Source organism: Cydia strobilella, chromosome 11 (assembly GCF_947568885.1).
Source record: "Cydia strobilella chromosome 11, ilCydStro3.1, whole genome shotgun sequence".
Classification (NCBI taxonomy): Eukaryota; Metazoa; Arthropoda; class Insecta; order Lepidoptera; family Tortricidae; genus Cydia; species Cydia strobilella.
Window position 1 is genome coordinate 10516456 of NC_086051.1, and position 12396 is coordinate 10528851.

Consider the following 12396-nt stretch of genomic DNA (forward strand, 5'->3'; position numbering starts at 1 on the left):
TATTTAACTGTAAATATGGTAATTAAAGCAACGGATTTTGTTGTATTTTAACGAAACAAGATCTAGGTATTTAATGTATTACTACATAAGCTCATAACATAGCTCTTTCAGCATTAGTAGGTAGTTAGTAGCATACTTTTTTTTCAAATTAAAGTGCAGTATGGAGATACTATTCTCGTCATCGTATCCTATATATATATATATATCGTCGTCGTATTCGTATCATCGAAATCGAAATATTCAATTTCAATTCAATTCAATTTATTTATTTCAGAATAAAAAATTCCATATACAATTACATTTACATTTAAAATAAAATAAAATAACTAATCCTAAATTAAAACTAAATATGTTAGTAACAATAGGTAATACTTAGAACTATGTTAGTACACAGGAAATAATTTGTTAATAAAATACATTAAAATAAAATAAAATTACATTAAAATAAAATAAAATTACAATTTTAATAACAAATTCATTACAATTAAAAATCCTTCAAATTTTTTATTTCCCCACTGTGGAATGGAGTTCAATCCATCGCCGCAGTATCGGGGAGTCCCACCTCTCGGCCAGTGTTTGTAGGATGGTGTTCGTGGAGCCGCGCACACGCCTCATCATCGAAGCAGCCCGCTTCCTGATTACGGCGTAAAAGCCATCAATTTGCCGCTCCGCAAACATCGCGGAGGCGCTGCAGTGTCGCGGCAGCCCGAACAGCACCCTACACGCATCATTATACTGGACGCGCAGGGCGCCGTATGTACGCTGCGTATGTCTGACCCATAGGCTACACGTGTAAAAAGATTGGCAGTACGCCCTAAAAAGGGTTACTTTGACTGTATCAGTACAACGTGCAAACCGCCGGGCCAACATATTACAACGCACAGCCAGCGCCCTACGTTCCCTCTCTACATCAAGGTTGTCACTTAAGTCATCAGTGACCCAGTGGCCCAAATATTTAAATTGTTGTACCTGTTTTAACGGAGCCCCACATAACCTGACAGGTGGTACATCGAGATATGTTTTAGTGCCAGCCTTGAAAACCATGAACTCGCTCTTAACTGCGTTATATTTAAGCCCATGGGCCTCCGCGTATGACTCACAGATGCGTAACATTTTCTGCAATGCACTAATCGAGGGGCTGAGCAACACCATATCATCGGCATAACTGATGTTGTTTATGCAAACTCCGTCCACTGAGCAACCTATGTTGGTGTTGCTGAGCTCCTCGATAAGCCGGTTCATGTACAGGTTGAAGAGCCGGGGCGAGCTTAACCCCCCCTGCCGCACCCCGCACTCCAACCCATACACTTCCGAGTGCGCTCCTGCCCACTTAACATTGTTTTTCTGCCTGCTGTACCAGTAACTAATGATGGAAATGACTTCACTAGGTATGTCAGTCTCTTCCCTCATCTTCAGCCACAGCTTATCGTACGACACCAGGTCGAAAGCCTTTGACAGGTCCAGATAACAGGCGAATACAGGCGTTTTTCTAGCTGTGTAATACTGGACAGTCTGCTTGAGACTTAGGATGGCACTTTCAGTGGATAGGCCAGGTCGGAACCCGAATTGAGCATCATGTAAATGTATGTGCCTACACAAATGTGTGTCAAGCAGCCTGTCCAGTACCTTAGCTATAACGTTTGCTAGCGAGATAGGTCTGTAGTTGGACATGTCAGAGGCATCGCCGGTCCTATCTTTTAGAATAGGTACAACAACTGTGTGCATCAGATCATCTGGCAGATAGCAATGACTAAGACACAAATTGAAAAACATTGCCAGGACCCTCGGCAAGTGAGCCCCGGCGTACTTCAGGTGCTCGATACTGAGGCTATCCTTGCCTGGAGACTTTCCTGTGAAATGTTCGTAAGTAAACAATTTCTACGTATACTCACACAGCTGTTTTTACATTTCTTAGTTCCGCAGCATAGTAATCCGGATTATCTTTAAAGAAAAGTGCAACCAACGAGTACCTACGAGGACGTCACCGGGAGCGGTCGTTACCTACGCGCGGTAGTGAATTATATTTCCACGAGTGAAATTTCTACCCTCATTGTGTAAAGTGCCTAATGATGGAATCGGACTTTTTTTTCTTCAATAAGTGATAAAATCGTAAATTTCTAATCGTTTCTGACTACAGGAACAAGATGGAATCCCAAACGTTAGCCAATAACCCTAGTTATGCTACTGTGACACAAATCACCACTTTTCCCAAAAAGGACCAAGCAATCGTCATCGATGCTTTAGAAAATGTACAAATAAAAGATTATGCTCAGGCTTTAGGAAGAATAATCGACCCATCTCAAATACGATTTTTGTCAAGAATAGCAAACAATAGAATTTGTATCTACCTTTCCTCAAAGTTAATCGCTGATGAGATCATTGATAATAAAAAGTTTGTCACAATCCAGAAACAAAAACTACCCATCCGACCGCTTATCAGCAGAAACAAACGTATCATTATATCTAACGTGTGCCCCATTATACCGCACACTGAAATAGAAAAGAAACTGATAGAAATGAATATCACTCCACAGTCACCTATCTCTTTCCTACGTGCTGGTCTCAATGAAACGGGCTACAATCACATTCTTAGCTTCCGAAGACAAGTTTACGTAACACCTGAGGATTTTAACCGACTTCCAGAAAAAATATCTATTGATTTTGAAGAAACGAATTACTGGATTTATTTTTCATCAGATACAATGACTTGTTTTATATGCAAAAAAGACGGTCACATTGCCTCTAAATGCCCAGATAACACCAACGACACGAATGCTGCCAACCAAACAACACAGGATATCACTCATACAACGGAGACACAAATTTTCAAACGTCCACATCCACCCACTGAATCATCGACGACTGATGTCATGGAGTCCGAAGCAACAAAAGATGACAATATACCACCTAGCAACGAGAACAGTGATGAGGATTTTGACAGCTTTTCCCAGTCCAGCTCAGACGAAGTTTACAAATCCAGGAGTGGAAAGAAACCAAAGAGAACACCGCACAGTGATCTGGAATCAATTAATTGGGACCACTTAGAGAACTTCATAACCAATCCCTGTAAAGTGTACCCACTATCTACAAAACAAGTGAAAAAATATCTCACCGACACATATGGAGTTAAGGACATCTCAGAAATCACTTACAGTTACACAGAAGAAATTAACGCCCTGATTGAGATGTTTACTGACTTGATACCTAACATCTCATATCGTAGCGTTAAGAACAGACTCTCGCGTATTGTAAGTAAACTAAAGCTCTTATCTCGGAAGGGAAATTCCGAAGCAAATAAGTAAGTTACTTTTAGGTACCTTAATTTTTTTTTATTTTTTTTTTTATTTTTTTTTTGTATTTATTATTTAATGAACTTAAACACACGTTTCAAGCTTAACATTATTCAATGGAACTGTCAAAGCCTAATACCAAAATTAAGTGAATTGGATTCATATCTAAATAACGAGAAAGTACATATATGCATTCTTTCTGAAACTTGGCTGGAATGTGAAAAACAGATTAAATTAACAGGTTACTCTGTTTTTAGAAAGGATCGAGCAGATGGGTATGGAGGTCTAGCTATTCTGGTCCATCAATCTATAAATTGCATTCTCAAAATCCTTCCAACTAATTATGATAATATTGACGTTCTGTGCCTTGAAGTCCTTAATAGCAATAAACTTCAACATATCATAGGTGTCTATTCCCCCTCAAATGTCACAGTGGGCGTTAGGGATTACCAGGAGCTTTTCAGCCACTTCTCTGAAAAAACTCTAATAGTCGGAGACTTTAATGCTCATCACACGGCTTGGTCATACACAACTGACACACGGGGTAGGCTTTTATCGGACACTAGCTTAGAACATAACTACGTATTTCTTAACAATGGAGACTTTACCCGTTGTGCCCAGCTTAATAATAGTATAGTATGCACATCACCTGATGTCTCTTTTTGTAGTGCTGATCTCTCACTCGACTTTGATTGGAATGTCACTAACGAATCTTTTGGCAGTGACCACCTTATTATTTCTATTAAAACGTTAGAGAGTACTCAAATTAGTCCCGAATTAAAAAGAAACATCAGAAAAGCCAACTGGGTAGAGTATACACAACACATTAAATCTGCATGCGAAGGATTAGATTTCGGAGATAATGTACAAAGCAATTACGATAAATTCATAGAGATAATCGAAGAAAGTGCTAACAAAAACATTCCTTATATTAAAATCGGTATTAACCCTAACAAATTCAACCTAAACTAAACTAAACCTTGGTGGAATCCTGATTTATCGAAGGCAGTAGCAGAGAGAAGATTATCTCTTAAACACTTTAGGAAATCACGCACTGTTGAAAATTACTTAATTTACAAAGAAAAAGTAATTATTGCTCGAAAACTAATTAAACTTGCAAAAAGGAACTCGTGGCAACAGTTTTGTGACAGCATAGACTGCAATACGCCCAGCAGTGAAGTTTGGAGGAAACTCAGATGGCTTAAAGGTTACCGAAGTCCTAAAGACTACTTACCAGAAAGTACCGCAGTTTCCTTTGTAACAGAACTCACTCCTGATAGTGTTTCCTTCCAACCCCTAGATTTTAATATAAATGGTTCCAATCCACTTTATTTTACATTTTCAGAACTAAATTTGATTATTAAAAGAGTAGATACTTCGGCTGGTTTAGATTCCATTACTTATTCTATGATTAGCCATTTACCGGATAATGCGAAAGAATACCTTCTGAACATATTTAACACAATTTATAAAAAAGGTGAGGTACCAGAGCAGTGGCGTAGGATCAAACTTATAGCCATACCAAAGAGAAATACTGATACCCCTAAGTATCGTCCTATCTCACTTATTAACTGCCTTTGTAAGACCTTTAATTTAATGATAACTCGTCGCCTTGAATTTCATTTCGAAAGCAACAAATTATTTAATGATGGAACTTTGGGTTTCCGTCGTGGACTTTCATGTCAAGACAATCTTAGTAGGTTTATTGTAGACGCAGAAACTGCGTTTATAAACAAAGACTACGTTTTGTGCGCTTACGGAGACATTAGTAACGCTTATAACAATGTGGCAATTGAACCTCTTATAACCTCTTTAGTTGAATTTGATGTGGATCCGCTCCTGTGTAAATATATTAGAGAATTTCTAAAAGAAAGATTTTTGATATATAGGCTACGGGATGGTAGGGAAATAACACGAATAAGCAGACAGGGTTTAGCTCAAGGTGACCCTATGTCACCTATTTTATTTAATATAGTCACAATTAAGCTATGCAACACACTCGTTAAGACAGTTAAGGTCTCACAATATGCCGACGATTTCGCTCTGTATTGTATTAATCAAAGCATTGATTTTTGTGCTAGTACCATTCAATCAAGTCTTAAGACCTTTACATCAATGTTAGAGAAAATTGGATTAGAAATATCTCTCTCAAAGACTAAACTCTGCATTTTTACTAGAAAATACAAAGTGCCTGCTATTAGTATACGTATAAATGACATTGAAATTGAGGTTATTAATTGTACGAAATTTTTGGGTGTTTGGGTAGACAGTCGCCTTAACTGGACTCGACATGTTTTAGAAACTGCCCAAAAGTGTATTGCATACGTTAACATCCTCAGTTCCATAAGTAGCTCAAAGTGGGGTGTCCACCCAACTCACTTAAGAAGACTTTATATGGCACTGGTGCGATCTCGACTTGATTACGGATGCATAATTTACGGTAACGCTAGTTCTAAGCTCCTTCAGAGGTTGGACGTAATCCAAAACCAATGTCTTCGCCTTTGTGGAAGCTTTATTCGGGACACCCCAATTTTTGCAATGGAAAGCGAGCTTTGTATTCCACCATTAAATTTTAGAAGAACCTATTTAAGTGACAAATACTTCCTGAAACTTTCTTCTAGAACATCTGACTATTTGAGAAAACAATTAGAAATATTAGACAACGCATTAGATTCGGGCGCAAGATATTGGCGCAAAAACCAACTTCCACTGTTAATTGAAAGTTTCAAAAAGTACTCCAACCTACCTATGTCAAAATCTGAAATTTTGCCCCAATTTTTGCTTTCCTCTGATATTAAAACACTCCCATGGGATAAAATCATAATTCATACAGTGAGCACTATTAATGAACCTAAAGCTCAACTACCCATTCACGACCTGAAGCAACGTACTGAAAATATGATAGACGTACAGTTCATAGATCACATTCAAATTTACACTGACGGGTCCAAAACTAGACACGGTTCTAGTTGCGCGTTTTACGATGAGGCTGCGGATTTTGGGGCCAAATTTCTTATTGAAAATTCATGTATACCCATAATGGGAGTCGAACTGATAGCAATTAATGAAGCTGTACACTACATAGAATCGACAACATACCGTAAAATTGTAATCTTTACAGACTCGAAGAGCAGTCTACAACATTTGTTGGGAAGTGCTAAGGGCGGTAGTGTCGGTAGATACGAAACTTACCTCATTATTAAATGTATCCATAGTATGATACGTAACGGGGTTGAAGTTCGTTTACAGTGGATTCCTTCACATGTGGGCATCAGGGGTAACGAGGCAGCAGACTCACTTGCATCTGAGGCTCTACAGAACGGCATACCTCTCGATACGGTACCACACTATACTGATCATCTTCCAAAAGTAAAAACGGACAATTACAGTAAATTTAAATCCTATTTCAATGAGTGCTCAAAAAACAAGGGTATCTGGTACAGGACCATTGTAGACGAACCACCGCGCATACCTTGGTTTGCTTCTCGAAACCTCAACAGAAAAGAATTAGTTATCTGCTTTCGAACCCGAACTTATCACATCCCACTCAACAAATTTAACTTCATAATGAAAAAAAGAGACGACCCAAACTGTACACGGTGCGAGAGAGAGGAGGACCTCCTCCACTTAGTTCTCGAGTGCAAAATCAACGAACAATCTAGGTTGGATCTCTTAAAAGAAACTCGGTGCTCTGCGGGGGATCTTCTCTTCTTCTTCCATCAAATCTTAAGCTCAGGGTTCACTACAGAATATAGTGGTAGATTTATAAGTTTTATCATACAGTCATTGGACCTTAGATTCGAATATTATAGAAACACTCCTCAAGTACTCCCAATTGTTTAAGTAACCTCTAAAGTTTAAGTAACAATGTTATTATTTTTAAGCCGACTTAATCATAAGATGTATGGCTTATAAAATAAATAAGATTAAAAAAAAAAAAAAAGTGCAACCAATAATGCGTCTATGTCTGGTAGGTTGCCGCTATCAGCTTTCACATATTTCGGCTCCATTTTGAGATTCTTATGAATATTGTGCCACTAGATATACGGATAAATCGGAATATATCAGAAAACTGTGGAACAATAACTAAAATTAACTAAATACAAATAAAACAGTTAAAACACTCAAGACAATCAAGAATGTTTACCCGCCTGTGACGTCATCCGAGCGTTGACCAATCACAGAGCGTTCACGTCCCTGATGAAATTTCAAAAAAAAAAAAAAAAAACTTTATTTATTTTCCAAAAAATAAACATAATTTACATTCTAATTACAGTATACAAAATAAACATAATTTACATTAAAGCTGCCGCAGGAACGGCTCCGTGCTGACTCCTTTAGCCGCTTTACAGAGGGTCGTGAAAGAAAAGGGTACCTTCATATAATAGAGCACGAGCGCCTGGTGCTGCGTGAGGCGCGCGTCGGGCGCCGCGACCAGCTGCCGCAGGAACGGCTCCGTGCTGACTCCTTTAGCCGCTTTACAGAAGGCCGTGTAAAAAAAAGGGTACCTTCATATAATAGAGCACGAGCGCCTGGTGCTGCGTGAGGCGCGCGTCGGGCGCCGCGACCAGCTGCCGCAGGAACGGCTCCGTGCTGACTCCTTTAGCCGCTTTACAGAAGGCCGTGTAAAAAAAAGGGTACCTTCATATAATAGAGCACGAGCGCCTGGTGCTGCGTGAGGCGCGCGTCGGGCGCCGCGACCAGCTGCCGCAGGAACGGCTCCGTGCTGACTCCTTTAGCCGCTTTACAGAAGGCCGTGTAAAAAAAAGGGTACCTTCATATAATAGAGCACGAGCGCCTGGTGCTGCGTGAGGCGCGCGTCGGGCGCCGCGACCAGCTGCCGCAGGAACGGCTCCGTGCTGACTCCTTTAGCCGCTTTACAGAAGGCCGTGTAAAAAAAAGGGTACCTTCATATAATAGAGCACGAGCGCCTGGTGCTGCGTGAGGCGCGCGTCGGGCGCCGCGACCAGCTGCCGCAGGAACGGCTCCGTGCTGACTCCTTTAGCCGCTTTACAGAAGGCCGTGTAAAAAAAAGGGTACCTTCATATAATAGAGCACGAGCGCCTGGTGCTGCGTGAGGCGCGCGTCGGGCGCCGCGACCAGCTGCCGCAGGAACGGCTCCGTGCTGACTCCTTTAGCCGCTTTACAGAAGGCCGTGTAAAAAAAAGGGTACCTTCATATAATAGAGCAAGAGCGCCTGGTGCTGCGTGAGGCGCGCGTCGGGCGCCGCGACCAGCTGCCGCAGGAACGGCTCCGTGCTGACTCCTTTAGCCGCTTTACAGAAGGCCGTGAAAGAAAAGGGTACCTTCATATAATAGAGCACGAGCGCCTGGTGCTGCGTGAGGCGCGCGTCGGGCGCCGCGACCAGCTGCCGCAGGAACGGCTCCGTGCTGACTCCTTTAGCCGCTTTACAGAAGGCCGTGTAAGCGCCTTCCGCGTCCGACAGGTCCAGGAGAGACAGACCGAGGATGAATTGCCCTGTGTACAAATTAATCATGTTAAATGAACGTGAGTATGTACGTCGTCATATTTAGAGAATGAAGGGCGATTTTTTTCATATATATACCACGATGGTGACAAATAAGCGTGCAGCCCGCCTGATGTCACATAGGGATAAGTTCGCCTCTGTTGTATTTAATTCTCTTCCTGTGTGTTTTTGTTTTTCTCTTTCTAGCCACCGCACCTATGGGCGTTTGCAACTAGTGGAGTTACATACGCGTTTCCGACCCTACAAGTTTACAAGGATTCATCCGTGGAGCACTGGAAACCATCAGGAACGCAACGATACATACCTACAGAGTAAGTAGCAGTGCTATTATGGCTGTGGTCTTCTGCAAAGTGGGGGTACTTGCCGAGTTGGGCTGCTCCACATTCGAGCGAGATAACCTTTCGCTGTGCCGTACTTTTTAGGGTTCCATACCAAAAAGGTACAAAAGGAACCTTTATGGTGCGACTCTGTCCGTCTGTCTGTTTGTCTGTCACATTGCTAAATATCTCGAGAACTATTGAAGCTATCGATTTGAAATTTGGAATAATTATTAACAGCGCTAACCTTAACACATTAGAAGTGTATTTCTTTTATTTATTTTTTATTTATTATGAAGAATGCCCAATATAAAGAGGGGGCAAAAAGTCAAAGTCTAGTTATTACATAGGTCGAGTGGGATATCATTTGAAAGAGCTCTAATTCAACATTACAAAACAATTTTTTATTTGTTTTTCATAGTGAAAAAAAAATTTACTTATGAAGGAATATGTGAAAAAAAATACCCCCTAAAAATTTTAAAATCAATTTCGTTAGTAAACTTCGGAGATAAGGGGGGGCCCTCATCTCCGAAGTTTACTAACGAAAATTTTTGAAATTTTCACATAATATAGCATTATCATAAATCGAATTTATCATAAATATTACAGGAAAAATATAATCACACCTCTATATTAAAAACTTTTTTTTAATTTACAAAAAACATTTTTTATTTTATTTGCAATTTAAGCCCATTTGCGGGTGTTTGTTATACTTGAAATGTCTATGAGATTACACTAAAAATACCTTCTTTCAAATAAATCAAAAATTGTTGAAATCGGTTCACATGATAAGGATTTAAGTATCCTTGAAAAACCAACATGCCGATAGATGGCGCAGTACACAATTACGCTTAGTATACTTCTGGTCAAGTCTTTCGTGATTCTATTTACATAAGAAAATTTAAAATTTGTACGGAACCCTCGGTGCGCAAGTTAAACAAACTCGCACTTGACCGGTTTTTTTTTGGTCAGAGGTAGTTTTAATGACATACCCACCCATAGTAGGTAAGTCTACCAGGTTAGTCCACCTAGATACCAAACCAAGTTTTGTGGCTGAAATACTAATTGTAATATAAGTTTGTAATGGCGCGCCTAGCCGCGCATTACAACATCATGCAACGGCCACGTGACAGACAGCGGAGCTACCTATCGAGCCGCGGCCACCGATCGAGTGCCAGCCCACTCGCCCCACCCGCCGCGCGCCGTGCCGAGAGTATAAAAGCGGCGCGCGCCCATACAACAGCGTCAGTTGGGCTCACGGCCTTCCGCAGTGAGGACAGCTGATCTCCCGGTCGAGCCGGCGTGTTTTCAGACGCGTAGGCACCCGGTTCCCCTCCGACCCTTCCTGATTCCCGTAGCCCAGTCAGAGCCGGCGTGTTTTCAGACGCGTAGGCACCTGGATTACGTAACCCGTCCTACCCTGTATCTTGGTCCGAGCCGGCGTGTTTTAGACGCGTAGGCACCCTTGATACTCCCTATCGCCCTGGTCAGAGCCGGCGTGTTTTAGACGCGTAGGCACCCTAGGCGCTCCCCCCCGATTCGCATATCCTTCCCGTCTCGCCATCCCCTTCACCCTTAGGGGATACCGTTCCCGAATCCGCGAGTAGCTTAGGGTCCGCGCCGTACCGTTGCGATAATTAGAAGCCACCCCGCGTCGTACCTAGCTTAGGATACCTAGACCTAAGGAATCTTGATTTATAATAAACCGGCATAAAAGCCCGCCGATTTGTATTACAGCATTAAACCTGTGTTTCCTTATCTCACTCTGCACCCTCTCTCTCTCCTCTGAGCTAACTAGGAAACCCTTGCTCCCGTCTGGAACAAGGGAGGTGTATGAGGCCGCGCCCGCCCCGGCGAACGTGACCCCATCACATCTGGCGCCCAACGAAAAAACTCACGTAGGAGTCCATACGGTATCCTGGAAGGAACCATTGCTCGAGAGAGGACAGAATAAATAAATAAATAAATATTTTACATATACCGCACCGTGTACTTATATATTCCGTACAGCCGCTACACGCAGCATCACCGCACCGAGACAACTGGGACTGTCGCATCCCGCCCACCCGTAGACCATATCTAGCTCCCACGAAGGTACAACAGGAGCCCCGACGCTCCATCCAAGTAATAAAGTAAAAAAAAAAAACCCGCACGGACAACCGTGCACCGTACAACCGCTGCTTACCGGTAGGTATTAGAAATGCCTACAAGTTGGATATACCGACTGAAAAAACCCGAACTAATACAAGAAGCCACGGCATGTGGCGTACCGACTGAAGGCCTAACCATAGAGGAGATACGTAAGGGCTTGGTGGAGATCCTGAAGGAGGAAGAAGCCGAAAAGATGGCAGAAAACAATGCAAAGGTAATAACAAAGCTAATAAAAGAGTGGAACCTGTCATTTGAGACCACAGACAACGCCGTCGAGTTCATCGAAAGATTGGAAGAGCTCATCGACGCCAGCAAGGTCGGAAAAGAGGACATACTGCCCGCATTACCACGCATCTTAAAAGGTAGGGCACTGCTCTGGTACAGAAATTACGTAGACTCATGGACCGATTGGAATCAATTCCTGCAAACGTTTAAGCTGTACTACTTCCCGGTCAATTATGAAGAGGATCTCATAGCCAAAATTGTCACTAGAAAGCAAGGAGCCCAGGAGAGGTTTACCGACTACGTCACAGACATTCTGACGCTGATGCGCAGGTACGGAAGTCTCGACGAAGCAGCGAAATTACACCGCATCCACGAGAATATGTTACATAGCTACAAGCTATACATCAAAAGGCAAGACTATAAGACCTTACCAGAACTATTGAAATTAGGAACCGAGTATGAAAATATAAGGACACCCACGTACGGTGCAACGACGTCGTCAGGAGCGTGGCGAGACGCCAGCGACAATAACAAATGGAGGGAGGACGAACAAGCAAGCAGCGAACAAACGACCCAAGGTAGGGACGACCGACGCCACAACAACCAGAGACCGAAACCCGAACCGAGAGAGAGTACGAGACACACAGTGCATCCGAATTATGACCCCAAGACCAGCTGCTGGTCCTGTGGGAAACCGGGACATAACGCAGACGCCTGCAGAGGCAGGCGCCAAGTATTTTGTAGCCAGTGTGGAAAACTGGGAGTGCTGAGCAGGACCTGCTGCAAGAAAGCAACCTGGATAGGGCAGGAAAAGCTAGGAGCAGCCGACAGCCCACAGGCGAGCGACAACCGCATATACACCGATTTGCACATAATGGGAAGAAAATACCGAGGCGTAATAGACACAGGATCCACCAACTCGTAC

The 12396-nt window shown here is 42.4% G+C and overlaps 1 protein-coding gene across 1 annotated transcript in view; it reads right to left on the reverse strand.

Moving 5' to 3' along the window:
* LOC134745206 (nuclear pore complex protein Nup160 homolog) overlaps positions 1–12396 on the reverse strand; it is an 83580-nt gene that overhangs the window by 28571 nt on the left and 42613 nt on the right. The window contains exon 19 of the mRNA XM_063679203.1: positions 8596–8768. Coding sequence (XP_063535273.1) covers positions 8596–8768 — 173 coding nt within the window. The remainder of the gene's footprint in view (positions 1–8595; positions 8769–12396) is intronic.